Source organism: Macrotis lagotis, chromosome 3 (assembly GCF_037893015.1).
Source record: "Macrotis lagotis isolate mMagLag1 chromosome 3, bilby.v1.9.chrom.fasta, whole genome shotgun sequence".
NCBI lineage: Eukaryota > Metazoa > Chordata > Mammalia > Peramelemorphia > Peramelidae > Macrotis > Macrotis lagotis.
This window is the reverse complement of record NC_133660.1, coordinates 284,215,243-284,231,506: the sequence shown is the minus strand read 5'-3', so window position 1 is coordinate 284,231,506 and position 16,264 is coordinate 284,215,243. Positions and strand designations below refer to the sequence as shown.

The 16,264-nt window shown below is 47.5% G+C and overlaps 1 protein-coding gene across 2 annotated transcripts; it reads left to right on the top strand.

The window, feature by feature from the left end:
* Positions 1-2,365: 2,365 nt before the first annotated feature.
* On the top strand, positions 2,366-15,077 carry LOC141518823 (solute carrier family 22 member 12-like). Of its 2 annotated transcripts, none has more exons than XM_074231158.1 (11): positions 2,366-2,604; positions 2,729-3,316; positions 3,911-4,014; positions 4,158-4,312; positions 6,984-7,152; positions 7,609-7,732; positions 10,180-10,295; positions 10,923-11,137; positions 11,991-12,099; positions 13,011-13,083; positions 13,670-15,077. In XM_074231158.1, exons 2-10 carry the CDS (start codon positions 2,915-2,917, stop codon positions 13,033-13,035), a joined length of 1,419 nt encoding a protein of 472 aa, XP_074087259.1. In that variant the 5' UTR covers positions 2,366-2,604; positions 2,729-2,914; the 3' UTR covers positions 13,036-13,083; positions 13,670-15,077. The 2 variants fall into 2 exon arrangements, with proteins under 2 accessions (XP_074087259.1, XP_074087258.1); XM_074231157.1 differs by having other exon boundaries at positions 12,880-13,083; positions 13,670-15,075.
* Positions 15,078-16,264: the final 1,187 nt, after the last annotated feature.

Sequence of the window (16,264 nt, the reverse complement as noted above, 5' to 3'; positions counted from 1 at the left end):
TCCTTGGGTGAAACAGATAATGAAGGTCTCAGAAAGGCAGTGTTGTACAATGGACAGCCCTCTGGATTTGGAAGGATTTGAGGATGTTCAGGCCTTGGCTTCCCCCTTTTACTTGCTCAGATATCTTTTAAATTTTTTTTAATTTATTTAAAGCAATAGGTTGAGAGTGACTTACCCAAGGTCACATAGCTAGGCAATTATTAAGTGTCTGAGGCCAGATTTGAACTTAGGTCTTCCTGACTCTAGGGCTGGTGCGCTATCCACTGTACTACCCAGGTACCTTTTGCTCAACTATCTGCAAGTTACTTCCCTTTTCTGGGTCTCGGCTCTCACATCTGTTAAAAGGGAATAACAGTAACACATTTACTATGAGCCTCGAAGCATTCTTGGGAGGATTAAATGAGAAACTGTTTATGTAAAGTGCTTTGTAAAGTGGTATATCAGGGAAGGCCATCTGGAGGTGAGAGCCGGAGCAAGCAGTGATAGATCACTCCCTCCTCTCTGGTCACAGCAATCCACCCCTGACCCCATGCCAGAAAGTACTTGGGCCCTAGGCCTGAACCATCAGAGGCCTTGATGGAGCCACTCTTCCCTTCCCCTCCTCTTCTCTGGTCAGCTCCTCCAAAACCTCCTACTGGCATCTCACCTTCCCCCATCTCCCTTGTCTAGAATCATGAACCATGATCAAAACCCTAGCATTGTTCCTGGATGAGGTGTGTCAATCGACTCATCCAGGACCAGTTTCCCCTTTGTGTAGGCTTCCCCTGTTAGAGTGTGAGCTCCTTGAGGGCAAGAATTGTTTTTATAGCTTCATATTTGTATCTCGAGCCCTTAGCATAGTGCTCAGTATATGGTAGGTGCTTAATAAATGAATTTTCATTCATTCGGTTTTTTTATGAATTTTCATTCATTCGGTTTAGGTTTTTGCAAGGCAAACGGGGTGAAGTGACTTGCCCAAGGCCACACAGCTAGGTCATTATTAAGTGTCTGAGATCGGATTTGAACCTAGGTACTCCTGACTCCAGGGCTGGTGCTTTATCCACTACACCACCTAGCCGCCCCCATTCATTCTTTTAGAAGACAGCATCCTCTAAGTGACTTTTCCAGCCGTCCTGTTCTCATTATTCATAATCACCTGCCTAATGAAGGACCTCTTCACCTCTGCATACCCAGCAGCCTCCTGTCTCTGATCCAGCCTCCATAACCACCGTTCTTAAGGCACAGGTCAAACCGTGTCATTCCCTTGTTCAAGAACTTTCCAATTGCAAAATTGGGCTTTAGGGTAAAATACTTCTGTCTGGCATTTAAAATCCATCACAATCTGACTTTCTTACTAGACAGATCAGCTTCCTTCTCTATTTCAGTTAAATAGGCCCACTGGCTTTTCCTTAGATTGTGGGAGACAATCTAAGTGCTCGCTGCAGTGGCTGGAGGAAGAGACTCGGAGTCGGGAAGACCTGAATTCACATTCTACTTCAGATGCTGACTAGCTGTGTGACCTTGGACAAGTCACTTAACCCCGTCTGTCTCAGTTTCTCCATCTGTAAAATGGGAGTGATCATCACCCTTACTCTGCAGGACTGTTCTATCAGTTCTGCTCACCTATGTTAGCACAGGGTTTCTTTAACTGAGGGCAGCCCCACTTCATGGATACAAAGGGTTTTTGCACACTGGCTGCTTCAGTGAGTGGTAGTTCAGGACTTAGTGTCCCCAAGGTAGGAAATGGAGGCTCAGAGATGGCATGTCCTATGACTGGTAAATGGCACAGTGTGGTCCATTGGATCCCAGGGATTGATTGGGAGTGCAGTGAACCTTAGAGAAGGTCCAACCCAGGATCCTTAATTTGGAATCCTCTGAGGGTCCATCTTTATTTTTACCATTAGTTATTTAAAAAGAAATTTTGAGACAGAGTCCAGAGGTTGGATCAGATAGCCACAGGGGTCACACAAAAAATGCTAAGAACATCACTTTTTCCATATGAGTAAACTGAGACCCAGTTAAGAAAAATGACTTGCTCAAGGCATCATAAATAGTTGTAAAGACCAGTATTCAAAGCCAGGTCTTCAGTCCCCAAGACCTACATTTTTTTTAAAAGGCAGGATAAGAGACATTGGGGCTGGACAGGAAAAAGAACTCCACGACCCCAGGATCCGATTATAGAAGATTGTTCTGGACTGTTATGGCCTAGAGAGCTGGAATCTTTGAGTAAATGTCACCCCCAACTAGCAAGTCACTGAAAGACTGGGTGAAATGTTCATTGACTTCAGGGCCTGTGCCAGGGTTAGTTAACCCCAAGGTTAACTACGATAGGAAGAAGACTAAGCCATGCCCCACCTATGTAATTTAGTAACAGGCTGATCTGGGACACAGAGGCAGTCTGGCCAAATTGCCTCTGCTTGGATTGTAGTTTTCCCATGGATTCTGAAGCCCAGTATTTCTTCCAGGCTGGCTCACCCTTGGCTTGAGCCAGGAACTGCCAGGATCCTCAAAGAGCAGAATCTGGGGAGCCCCTGCCCCAGGTCAAAACAGAACCTCTAAGAGAGTCCTGACCCCCTCCCTGGAAGAGTACCCCTAGACCAAACTGAAGCCCAGGCTCAAGGCAAGGTCAGTATGTGGGTGGCTGTGAGGTTCTGTTCTGGGAAGGAATCAGGGTCCAAGTAAATTCTAATCAAGGTTAGGATACTATGATTTAGGGCTGGTCATCTAGTTTCTCCTCTTTCTTTTATAGGTGTGGAAACTGAGACCCATACAGGGGGAATGACAGTGACAGAGCTAAGTGACCTCTGTCCCTGCATTCAGAACTCTTTCTCTCCGCTTCACCACATTCGCTTCTTGGGACCGGTGTCTACACAAATACACCTCAGGCCGGGCCCATCTTTTCTTGTGTCCCTGTGGCATCTTCAACCGGGATCCCATGGCTTTTGCAGAGCTCCTGGAACACGTTGGCAGCTTGGGGAGATTTCAGATCTTTCAGATCATTTCTCTGTTCTTATCTGTTGTATTTCTTACCCCTCACAATATGCTGGAGAACTTCACAGCGGCTATTCCTGACCATCGCTGCCGGGTGCCCTTGCTGGACAATGCCACTGCCTTCACCAATGTCACCAGGGTCCTGGGTCCTGATGCCCTCCTGAGGGTCTTCATCCCTTTGGACAAACACCAGAAGCCAGAGAGATGCCGCCGCTTCCTCCATCCCCAGTGGCAGCTCTTGGAACTCAATATGTCAGCCTCGAATGCTAGTGAGGCAGATACGGAATCTTGCCTGGATGGTTGGATCTATGATCGTAGCAACTTCACTTCCACCATTGTGTCTGAGGTCAGGGGCTCCTTCCCCTTCTCCCTTGCTTCCTCCCTCTAACTCGTCCCCTCCCTCCCCCATCTCCACTTGTAGTTCTTTGGAGATTCACCTTATACCCACATAACTGGGCTTACTTTAAATGACTTGTTAGTAAATAGACTACTGGCCCAGCAGTTAGGAAGATCTGAGTTCAAATGTGACCTCAGATACTTAGTAGCTATGGAACCCTGGGCAAGTCACTTAACCTCTGTCTGCCTCCATTTTCTCATCTGTAAAATAGGGATAATAATATCACTTATCTTTCAGGGTTGTTGGGGGATCAAATGAGATTTCATATATCCACATGTCCCTTCTAGTCTCAGTATCGAGGGTCTAAAGAGGCTAAAGTCTTGGACTTGAGTACCAACATTGTTATTAATGATCTATGTGAACTTGGGGAAGCACTTCCCTCTCTGGGACTCAGTTGCCAGTTCTGTGAAATGGAATAGTACCTCCCCAGGTTCTAAGGGCCTTCTCAACCCTGGTGCTCCATGTTCCAGGGTCCCTTCTCAGCCTTGAACTACTATGAAGTAGTTTCTCTCAACCTCTGCTTTGGTTTCTCTTCTGCTATAGTGGAATATGGTGTGTGACTGGCAGTTCCTGAAGCCCATGGTTCAGTCCATATTTATGGCAGGCATTATGATTGGAGCTATTATATGTGGTCCTGTCTCTGACAGGTGAGTGTCTTCTGGTTTAAGCTGCTCTCACTCCCCCAGCTCCATACATATCCCTCAGCCCTGAGAACAGACTGTGGGGGACTCCTGCCCATTTGCCTCTGCTATGGCATTTTTGTCCCACTTAGTTGGCTCCTTTGTTACAGGTTTGGACGAAGGCTGGTACTGAGCTGTTGTTACCTGCATTTGGCCATCACTGGCAGCTGTTCTGCTATTGTCCCCAACTTCTCCCTTTACTGCTGCCTCCGTTTCCTGTCAGCCTTTGCTGTGGCTGGCATCATGATGAACACTGCAACACTCTGTAAGTAGGGTCCCAGGGACCTGTTCCAAACCTTGAAATCGTGCCTAGAGACCTCCCCTCAGGCCGGGAAGTTAGGTTGGCATCCTTCTCCCCCTTCAAGGTACAATTCAAAAGGCATCTCTTCTTTAGCTTTCTCCAAGATCTGTACCCCCAGTTAGAAGCTGGCTTTCCACAGAGTCTCAGTTGCATCCACATGCACGTAGATGTTCTAATTTGCATTGTGATTTTGTGTCCACGTGTCATCTCCTTGTTAAACTGGAGTCAGTTTGAAGGCAGTGGTTGTTTCCAGTTTAATTTCTCTCAGTATCTAACACAAAACCATGAATATAGTAGGTTCTTAATAAATACTTGTTGAATTACTGATAGACTAAAGGGATTGCTTGCATGATGAATGGAAGTCTGAATAATGGATGGATGGGTGGGTGGATAAGTGAATGAATGGATGGATGAATGAATGATGATGGGATGAATTAATGAATGAGTAGATTTGTGGATGGATGGAAGACTGGATTCATAGATAGGTAGATGGATGGTTGAGTGAATGAATTTATAGACAGATGGATTACATGCTGCTGAACGTTACATGAGAAAGTCATTCATATATGTTGACTCCTCACTAAGAATTTTTGATATCTAATTTTAACTGGGTCTTCACTGTTCATGGCAGTCCTTTTATCCTTCTATGATTGATCTTTTATTCTACTCTCCATGGATACTTTCCAAATCCTTCTCTTCCCTTTTCTCCTTCCCATTTCCTCTTGGCCTTGACTCCTGTTCTAATGAGCAAATGGAGCATCTGTCTTTTATCTCCAACTTCATACCTCAAAATCCCTCTTCATTATGCCCCATTTTCTCTCGCCTTGTTCTAGCTCCCGTGAAGAGGTGACCTTTTTGCCTGACAGAGCTAAATTCCTCACTCGCGCCCTTGACTCTGTCTCCTTCATCTCCTCAAGCATTCTTTCCTTCCCTTCTTCTTCAGTCTCTCCTTTTCCACTGACTTCCTCACAACCCATGAATATGCCAAGATTTTTCTCTTTCTTAAAAAAAAAACCCTCATCCTTCTTGGTAAGGTCATCTCCAGTCATCTCATCCCATATTCTCCTTCTTTTCACTTGAAGCCAAACTCTAAGAAAGGGTTGTCTTCTCTTTATTTTGGGGGTCTGCTTTCTCGCCACCCCCTTCTCTCAGCTCTTTGTAGCATGGTTTATGGTCCATCACCTGACTGGAAGGACTTTCTGAGATTATCAATGATTTTTGAATTGCTCAAACGGAACAGTTTTTTCTCATTTCTCATTCGACCTCTCTGAAGTGTTTAAGACTTTTCCTATCACGTTCACCTCTCCACAGTACTCTGCAGCCTTAGTTCTCCTCCTACACATTTGATTAGTCCTTAATTTCCTTTAGTAGAATTTTCTTTTCTTCCATTTACTGAGGTAACTATGGAGTGCAGTGAATAGACCACTGGGTCAGCAGTTAGAAAGACCTCTGATACTTAATAGCTTGGCAAGCTATTTAGCCTTTGTCTGCCTCCGTTTCCTCATCTGTAAAATATCTTCCAAGGTTGTTGTGGGGATCGGATAAGATAACATACCCAGCACTATGAACTAAGTACTAACTACTGACTCTTATTATCCAATAGCTATAGATATTGCCTAAAGTCCTTTCTTTTTTTTTATGTCTCTATACTCTCTCATTTGACGAAACCATCAGTTCTTGAGTTTGACTATCTTACATATATAGGTAACTCTCATATCAGTATATTCAGTCCTAACCGCTCTCTGAGCTCCATTTTCATATTCCCAGCTTCCTGCTGGACGGCTCCACCTGGATGTCTACTTGGCACATCCAAACTACAACTCCTTATCTTTTCTCCCCAAATTTTCCCTTTCTCCAGAATTCTCTCACTTCTATTGCAGGTACTAGCATGCTACTTTTTGAGGGGTGCAAGTTCAGTCTTTACTCCCTTTCCCTCCTCAACTCCCATATCCATTTCTCGTCCCTTGGCTCCCCACAGCATCCCCTCCATAGAATCGTTCTTTCCACACTCTGCTCTTTATGACCACTAACCCAATTCAGGTCCTTAGCACCTCTCACCTGGATTATTGCAATGGACTTCTAATTGGTGCAGATTGTCTTTAGATGCTGCCACCTCTAGGAAAAAAAATACAAATGCCCCTGGTTTTCATTTAAAACCATTCAGAATCTGATTTCTACCAATTTCCTTAGTCTTAGCAAGAGCATTGTGGGGGTTGAGTAAACCACAATGACTCCATCTTGTAGCTCAGTTCCAGATCTAGCCAAGGAGCACCTTTCCCCCTTCACCATATCTTCCCTTCCCCCAACTGTAAGCACCCGCTCTTGAAAGCATGTAAAACATGGTGACTATTTACTCACCTGGATAAAGATTGCCATTTCCCCTCTCCCAAGAGAATATGAATTCCTTGAAGATAAAGATGGCTTCATTTCTGTGTGAAGACACCTAGTGCTTTGTACACATTTCAAATTTAATAAATGTTTGTCAAATGAAATTGAATTGAATATATAAATGACTGAGCAGATGAAAGGATTACTGGGTAAATGAATGAATGAGTGGATGGATGGATAAATGAATGAATGGATGAATGATTGAATGAATGAATAAAGTTATCCTTGTGTCTGTGTTTCCTTTCAGTGATGGAGTGGACAAAAACTCAGGCTCGGACCACGGTGATGACAATAAGCGCTCTTGGGTTTAGCTTTGGCCAAGTCTTACTGTCGGGGGTCGCATATGCCATTCGAGACTGGTTCATCCTCCAGCTGACCGTTTCTGTGCCCTTCTTTCTCTTCTTTCTGTCTTCATGGTCAGTGCCACTGGGGACTCTACTTGGGATGAATGACATGAGTGGGTAATTCTCCATACTTGGAGAGCAGTGAGATTGATCACTGCCATGCACTGAAGTGCATGATCTATATATTGCCCACTTTTTACAGTCCAAACAGACCCTCAATCCATTAAAATACCTAGGAAAGATTCCTGCTATTTTATTGGGGGGGGGGGACTCAGGCCCAGAACTTGTGTTCAAGATAGTGTCAGAGCCAAAGCTAGAACACAGGTCACCAGATTCTCAGTCCAAGTATCTTTCTGCCTCCCTATCCCATCTGACACAGCCAGGATGTTTTGCTGTTACCTGCTGAGGCGGCTTACTCAGAGAATACATAAGCCAGAAAGGTGGCAAGATTCCAGAATGGTGGGGGGAGGGCCATGTGGCTCTCTCTTTTAAAATCAACAGTGCAGGTGGATTCTATATGTTAAACAGGTGGCTGACAGAGTCTGCCCGTTGGCTTATCATCACTGGCAAAATAGATCGAGGGCTCCATGTCCTTAAGAAAGTGGCAGGAATGAATGGGAAGAAGGAAGCTAGAGAAACCTTGACTATTGAGGTAAGAAGGAAAGTTGGGCTCTTTTAGAGACCTGAAGAATAGGGTTGGTCATATCCCACTGACCCTTTTTTCTTGTTCATGAGACAGCCTGGGGCAGGATTGGGAGTGATGAAGCTCTGCTTTGGATCCCCCCCCCCCCCAGGCCGGGGCGGGGGGGCTCCTGCTGGATCAGGAAAGCATGTGAGATCCAGAGTCAAGAGACTAGCTGTGAAACCTTAAGCAAATCTCTTACTGCCTTTGAGTCTCAGTTTCCTACAACATGTCCGAGTTGGAAGGAACCTCAGAGGTCATCTGATCCAAATTAATTCCCAACTTTCATATACGTGTCCATATACATACATCTAAGTCATTCCAGTTCTGCATGAAGATTCCTCTCTAGTGAGGTAATCTCTCTTACCTCCCAAACCATTCTCATTTCAGACAGCTCTAATTCTCAGAAATTTTTTCTTCTCTCTAGCCCAGATCTGCCACTGTTCAGTTTTTCTCATTGCTCCCAGTTCTAGAATCTGTGCAAAGAGAATGTTAAATGTCTCCTTCCCATAATAACTTTTCCAATATTCAAGGACAGCCATCACATCGCCATCCCCTACACTTCTCTTCTCTGGGATAAACATCTCCCCTTCCCCCAAATGACTCTCAGTGGATTCAGCTTATACACCCTGGCTGGCCTCCTCTGGATATGCTCCAGCTTGCCAAACAATCAACATTCATTTATTAAAATGCCTACTCTGTACCAGACCCTGCAGATATAAAAACAACAATGAAGCAGTCCCTGCCCTTAAAGAATTGCATTTTAGCAGGTGAGAGAACAACTCCTTAAGTGTCTATGCAGAAAATCTACAAATATCTACCAGGTGGTTTGAGAGGGAGGATGCTGGCAATGCCAGCCTGGATGTTGGATGTCTCTTCAGGCAGCCTGAGAGCCCTTTGGTATTTTTTTAATTTGGACAGTACTCTCTCTTCTTTGAGCTTGCAGCCCACTTCCTGGAACAGCTGATGGTCTTTATTCAGTTCTCTTTAGGGACCAACGCTACAATCATCAATCACATCTTTCTTTAGCTTTACAAAGCTCTATCCTCCCAGCAATGCTGGAAGATAGGGTTGCTATGCCATCCTCACTTTACATGTGGGGAAACTGAGGTTCACATAGGTGAGGTTAGGTGTCCAACTTTTTGTGATTCCATGGATTGTAATACACAAATCCCATCCATGGGATTTTCTCTTTTTTAAAAAAAATTTTATTTATTTAAGGCAATGCTGTTAAGTGACTTGCCCAGGGTCACACAGTTAGGCAATTATTAAGTGTCTGAGGTCAGATTTGTATTTGGGTCCTTCTGGCTCCAGGGCCAGTGCTGTATCCAGTGCTCCACCTAGCTGCCCCCATGGGGTTTTCTTGGTAAATGATACTGGTCTGCCATTTTCTTCTCCAGACAAACAGAGGTGAAGTGACTTGTCCAGTGTCACAGAGTCAGTGTCTGAATTTGAACCAAGAGTTTCCTGACTCTAGGTCCAGGGCTCTGTGCACTATGGGGTCCCCTAGCTGCCTCAAGTTAGGCAACTAATGTTAACCTGAACCCTTCCTACCCAAAGTGATCCAATAGTATAGAGTTGGGTTTAGAACCCGAGCCTCCTGGGTCCAGATTCAGAGCTTGCTGACCCTCTCATGGAGGCTGCAGGGCCAGGGACTGTGGGGCAGCCAGAATCTGTGGGCCTTCAGCTCCGGCTATTCCTAACTTTCCTACCCCTCCCTCAACCTTCTCTACCAATTTCCCCAAGATGGCAGGACTCTGTGCTCTTTGCACATGATGCCCCCCGGTGGCCAGGAATCATAGGCTCAAAGAGTTAGGTCGTCTTGGCCAATTGCTTCATTTTACAGATGAGGAGGGTAGGACCTTTACAGGTAAAGCAATTTGCTTAGGGACATATAGGCAGTAAGTGTTGGAGGTATGATTTGAACCCAAGTCTTCCTGACTCTCTAAGCCTGTCGGTCCCCATCTAGTCTGTACTGATAGACAATGGGAAGGGACTCTGGAATCTCTGGGGAGATACGAAATACCTCCGAGTGGTCATTGGGTAACGGGCAGTTGGATCTGATCATAGATTCTCAGAAGCAAGACTTATGCAATTCTCCATTTTACAGATAAAGAAGCTGAAGTCCAGAGAAGATAAGGGACTTATCCAGGGAGGGTCACAAAACAGTTATGATGGAACCCAGGCCAGGAATCCTGACCAAGGGATGCCATGGCCATAACAATGTAAAGAGAGTAGATCAGAACATGGAAGTCCACAGTCCATAAAGATTTCAAGAGAAAGATCTCTCCCAGTGATAGTCATGGGTAGAAAGAAGCCATGAATACAGAACTTCTTCCAGGATAATGTGGGTCACTATGACTCCCAGCTCTTTTTCTCCTCAGAGATTGACATCATCCTTGTGTGTCCCTTCCCAGATTGTGATCTCCACCATGCAGGAAGAATTAATGGCAACTAAGACTCAGCACTCAATGGTGGATCTCTTCCGAACCCCTGAGCTCTGCAAACGTTTTTGTTGCATGCTCTCTGTGTGGTGGGTTCCTTTGCCTGTAGCAAGTCAAGTCCTGGTTTGGGGACTCTAGGGGACAATTCCAGGCTTCATGGCAGGGGAGGGGGTAGCACCTGGCTCAGAAAGAGGGGAGAAAAGAAGACCCAGTCTAACCTGTCCTACCATCCCAACTCCTTTCTACTCCATTCAGCCTGGCAGGAGAGGGTGAGAAACTCAGCAAAGCTATCCCAATCTCCCTAGAGTAAACACCTGTAAATATTGGGTGGCCCCAGTGACTCTTGGCTCAGGAAGATAATATATTCAGCATTATCCTATCAGGTCAACCTGTTCTGGGGTGTTCAGCCTCTACAAAAGCAAATCACTAAACATCAGAGCTTAGGGATGGGAGGAATCTGGGGGCAAAGAATGTCAAAGATGGGAAAGACCTTAGACTAGAACAAAAGGCAGATTTGGGAAGTGAGGGGGGAGGTGAGGAAGCTTAGAACTCAAAATATCCAAGCAGGAGCTGGGAGGAATCTTAAAAGATGGCTTGTCCCCTGTGGGGAACAATTGGATCCTGGGAGAACCTGGAGAAAAACCCAAATGACCACAGTGAGCAGGGATAGGGAGTGCCCTCATCGCCTGCCTCTTTCTGCTGCCATCTCTCCTAAGGTTTGCCTTTGGTTTCACCTTCTACGGACTCGCCCTGGACCTGCAGAGACTGGGGAGCAATATTTTCCTGCTCCAGGTACTCTTTGGGATCATTGATATCCCAAACAAGATGGGTGCCTTCTTCAGCATGAACCACCTGGGTCGACGTATAACCCTAGCAGGTTCCTTGATCCTGTCTGGTCTCTTCATTTTGGCCAACACAATGGTATCTCAGGGTGAGTAAGGGATGAATTGAGGCCAGTTGGTCCCTTTGCTCAGGGCACAAAGCATTTGTAAAGACCGGATTTGGGGGGCAATTAGGTGGCACCATGGATAGAACACTGGCCCCAGAGTCAAGAGTTCATATCAAGCCACAGACACTTAATAATGGCCTAGCTGTGTGACCTTGGGCAAGCCACTTAATCCCATGGCCTTTAATAAATGAGAAGAAAAATTTTTTAAAAAACCTAGAAATGGCAGCCTCTGCCATCAGATTATGGACTGAAAATTAGAAGGAAGCTTTGAGACTATTGAATCCAACCACTTTATTTTATAGCAAGGGAAACTGAGGCCCAAATAGTTTAGAATGACTTGGCCAAAGTCTCACAGAGGGAAGGATTTGGAACCCAGTTGCCAACTCTCGCTTTCCACACTACCACACAAGCTTTTATTAGATCCCTGTACTTTGCTAGGCATTGTGCAAATGGAGCAGCCCCTGCCCTCAAGGAGTTTATGCTCTTTCAGAGAAAACATGGATTCACCATATCTATGTTCTATTGGACACAATCTATGGAAATGCACTATATAGACAGATAAAAAGTATTGTCTCTTTCTCTCTGGAAAGGGGTTGCTGTCTTAGGCAAGGCTGCATGTGTTCCCCACTCCTAGAATAGCCTCTCCCCTCCCCTATACCTCCCCCATTCCTTCCCCTATCATCTCTCCCCTTCCTTCTCCACTTTCCATCACCTCAACTCCCACCCTTTGCCCTCCTCCCCCATCATCTCCCCCATTCTTCCCCCCATCCCTCCCCCCACCCCCTCACCCCCTCACGTGCCCCCTTCCTTCCTCATTCCTCATCATTTCCTGTAGAGCTACAGACCCTGCGGGTGACCCTGGCAGTGCTGGGAATCGGCTTCATGGGCTCTGTCTTCACTACTGCCCTTATCTACTGCAGTGAGCTTTTCCCCACAGTGCTCAGGTAAGGCCAAGGGAGGGTCAAGGGCCGCCTGTCGCCTTCTCAATCTTGGGGTGGGATCTGGGAGCCCAGGAAGACTGAGGCTATTCAGCCCTGATGAACTTGCCTGGCTCTGCTGTTGTAGCTTGCCAGGCTGATGCCAGGGCTTATCAATGCCCTCTCCACAGGTTCATTCCCACACCACATACCCACCCACCCTGCACTCACACACACCCCATGCACACAACCCTCCCCCCCACACCCACACTCACCCCCACACATCTCACACACACCACAACCCCCACACTCACCCCTGCGTACCACAATACATCCATCGCACACCTATAGCACCCATACACCACACATACCCCCACATTCACCCACAAACACACATACACCCTGCCCCCCCCCACCCCATAGACTTTGCTGTCCGCATCTCTCAACTCCTTTGACCTTCATTCGCTCTCTGAACTGACCCAAACCTCTCGCCTGCCTCTTCCCTCATGACTCCCTCCCCCGGGGCAGTGGCCATCTAGCTGTCCCTTCCACCATTTGCACACCTGCAGCCTTCTTCCACTCTGGCACCCTGACAAGTCCCTGGGGAGGTGGGAGAGCCTTCTCCAGCTCCCTGTGGGGCTGCTCCTGCAGCTGGGGCTTCTGGAGGGACTCAGCCTCCCAGCTCTGGCCTGTCTCATCTCCTGGTACCCTGCAGGCAGCAAAGACAGGGCAGTGGCTCCACAGTGGACTGAGCAGGATGGCCCACCTGCCCCATCCTGCCCCTCCGAAATATCCTGTCCTCCACAGAATGACCGCCACTGGCGGGAGCCAGATGGTTGCCCGCCTGGGTTCCATCCTTGGGCCTCTTGTGCGGTTGCTGGGCCAGTTCAATCCTTGGCTGCCCCTGTTCATCTATGGAGGGGTCCCCTTGATTACAGGCCTGATTGCCCTCCTCTTGCCTGAGACCCGCAACCTACCGCTGCCAGATACCATCCAGGATGTGAAGAGTCGGTGAGAGAGTGGCTCCAGGACCCACCTGGGAGAGGAGGGGGGTTCTGGGGTCACCCAGGGGCTGGGGAGGCCAGACACCGGCATCACAGTCAGCCAGATCCTGCCCTTATGGAGCTTACACAGTCTATCTGGGGGAGGCGAAATCTACAGAAATAAGTATAGGAAAATCATTACCAATCGATCTGCAAGCTCCTGTGAAGGGCCAGGCACAATGTTGAAGCTTGGAGACATAGAGATAGAAGAGGGAGGGGCAACCTGGTGCCTCCCTTTTAGCCCAAAGAGGAAGGCAGTGCAGGCACCATTAGCCCATTTCCAGAGGAAGAGATTGAGGTTCAATCTTCACTGAACCAGGACTCAAACTCAGCTCTTTAGAGTGCAAAGCCTGTGTTCGTTCCCATTTCTGTTCACTGCTTTCTAGGGGGCTTCTTCCCTCCCTCCCTCCTCTTCTCCCTCCCTCCCTCCCTCCCTTCCTTTTTCTTTTTCTTTCTCCAAATCTCTTTTTAGACAAAGTGATGTCCAACTTTGACTATTAACAAGCCTTCCAGTTCTAAAGAAGTGTTGATGTTCAATTCTCTCCCTCTTTTAGGAACACCAGAATGAAAGGTGCAAAGCAGGAAGAGAACACTATGAAGGCCACGAGGTTGTAGGATTGTCCTGAGAGTTCATGCCCTGGGCAGAGAGCCAAGCAAGGAGGATGTCTTTCCTCCAGGCTCAGAAAAGGGGACTGCCTGCCCCTTAGGAGCAGTTACTGCTTGGGGCCAGTATCTTGGGTGTTCTTTCATGCCAGAGATTGGGGCACCCACAGGAGCTGTCCCCTTCCTGCTCCCCTGGAATTCTGACCCAGTCACATCCTCCCATCAGCCCCCCTCCCTCAGCTGCACAAGAGTTCTGAGATCCCTGGACTGCACAGAGCCACAAATGTTTCCTCCTGAGCCCTCGTGCCAAACCATAGTACCCCATCTCCATTCCCAAGTGAACCCCCACCCTTCGCTCCTCCCCAGGCTCAGGCTTCCTCTTCCTCTGCTGTAGCACAGGAGACTGTTGGTTTGGAGTGAGGAGATCTGCATTCAAATGCTGACCCTTCCCACACCCTGCCTGCATGACCTTGGACAAGTCACATTCCCCTGGGAAATTTCCTTCTTTGTAAAATGATGAGGGTGGGTTTGGACAAGATGACCTCTGATTCTTCTCCAGCTCTTGTCTTTCATTATGGTCTACCATTTTCTCTCCTTGCCCTTCAGGAGGGGCCCCAGTAGACCTTACACTTGGGTCCAGCTGGCATGGCTGTCCTGGCCAGGGTCCCAGGAAAGCTTAATATTCCCTCCTTTTTTTTGCTGACATTAGGACTTTTTTAAGATCTGTTACCTACTCCTTCTCTCCCCCCAAATGAGGAACCTCTCAGGGAGGAGGGAAAGACCCTCTGGCTTCTCTGCTAACTGGTCTCCTGGTTCCATCTTGCATGGGCCCCCAACAGACCCAGCCTGCATCTAATTCAACAAACATTTACTGAATGACTATATTGTTACTTCCCAGTAGATTGCAAGCTTCTTGAGGGCAAGAAATGTTTTACTTAGCATCTAGCTGGTGCTTGGATCTCTTAATGAATGCTTGGTGACTAATTGGATGAGTGATAGATGCTCACTGAGTAAGGGGCCCAAAGTTGGAAGGAGAGCTCTGTGGGGAGGAGCACCTTCAGAAATTCAGAATCCCCAGATTCCTAGTTCCTCTGGCATTCTTTGCTGGGCCACCCTCTTCCTTGGCACCCAGGTTTGGCAGTGTCAGATCTGAGGCTGAAACTCTCTTCTACTTAGTCACCCTGGGTCAGTCTCTTCCCAGCTCTGGGACTCAGTTTTTTCCTCTGTAAATTGAAGGTCCCATCCTTCTCTAGACCTCTGCTTCTCTGATTACCCCCACCCCTCCATTCCCCCACCTTCACCCAAACACTCTCCTTCACCTCTGACCTGGAGCTTCAGGGGGGGCCAGTCTCTCTCTTGCCAGATCCCATCTGAATCATCCCTCAGGACCTCTGCCTGGGCATGGAGGCCTATGAGGAAATCACATCTCGGATGGCAAAGTCGACCTCTGAATGGGAGGCCCAGGCTCCCTGCCCACTCCCTGCTGCCCCACCAGGCCTGGGCCTTGTGTCACCATATGGAGTTACTGTGGGGGGTTGAGCTGCTGCCTCCAGCTTTGGCCTTATGCAGATTAACTGGTAGCTCAACTCAGCTTGTCCCTGGGTGCTCCCCTCCTCCTTCCCAGGCCCAGTGTCCAGCCTTCCTTCTGCCAGTGAGGAAATAGCCTTAAAACCTCCCCCCAAGCACTTCTATAATTAAGGGACTGGAGCAGAGGAATCCAAGGTCTCTGCCATCCCAAGAATTTGCCCAAGGCCACAGGACAGTGGCAGAGCTGGAACTGGGGTGGGGAGAAGAAAGGAGGGGTCCTGATTATCTAATACATCTATTAAGAGCTGTAAGGCCCTTAATATTATTCCCCTCCCATGGGGTGTTCACATTTGAATAGAAGCTAAACCTCCATGGAAATAATTTCTAATGGTAGATTTTCAAAGAGCAGTGATGAAACAGTTGGGGAGAGATATTTAGGCTAGGGAAATACTGGCCCTCTGAGAACCCAAGAGGATCAGTTGGGATAGGGCCTTGGTCTGAAAGCTGTAGTGAGGGGGGCTATGGCACTCCCCTGTTCATAGTGGCCAGGAAAAGAGAGGCTGTGGTGAGCCACATCCCAAAGCCTGGCAGTCCCCATCTTCCTTGACCCCTCTTTGGGGCTTTGCCCCTCTGGCCTGGCTCTCTCCTACCCCTCTCGTTACTCTTTGGTCTCCTTGTTTCCTTATTCTCCTGCAATATAGCAATGGATGAGTGCACTGGACCTGGAGTCAGGAAGACCTGTGTTCAAATCCAGCCTTATTATCTATGGGACCCTGAGCAAGTGACTTTCCCTTTTTCAGCCTTGGTTTCCTCATCTGTAAAATGAGGTATTTGACTCAACGGGCCTCCACGATCTCTTCCAGCTCGAAATCTATAATCATATGACCCAGGGTGGACAACTAACCTGGCCTACTACATGAAAATCCCCTTCCCACCTCAGTGCCTTTGCCAAGGCCATCTCCTCTACTGACAAGTGGTCCTTCCTTGTTGTTAAGCCATTTCAATCATGTAGGATTCTC

Excerpts from the sequence above, each read along its gene's own strand:
- LOC141518823 (XM_074231157.1), top strand. The coding sequence starts at position 2,915 with ATGGCTTTTGCAGAGCTCCTGGAACACGTTGGCAGCTTGGGGAGATTT. Across the intron at positions 10,296-10,922 it reads TGTTGCATGCTCTCTGTGTG|GTTTGCCTTTGGTTTCACCT; the intron begins GTGGGTTCCTTT and ends ATCTCTCCTAAG. Across the intron at positions 13,084-13,669 it reads ATCCAGGATGTGAAGAGTCG|GAACACCAGAATGAAAGGTG; the intron begins GTGAGAGAGTGG and ends TCCCTCTTTTAG.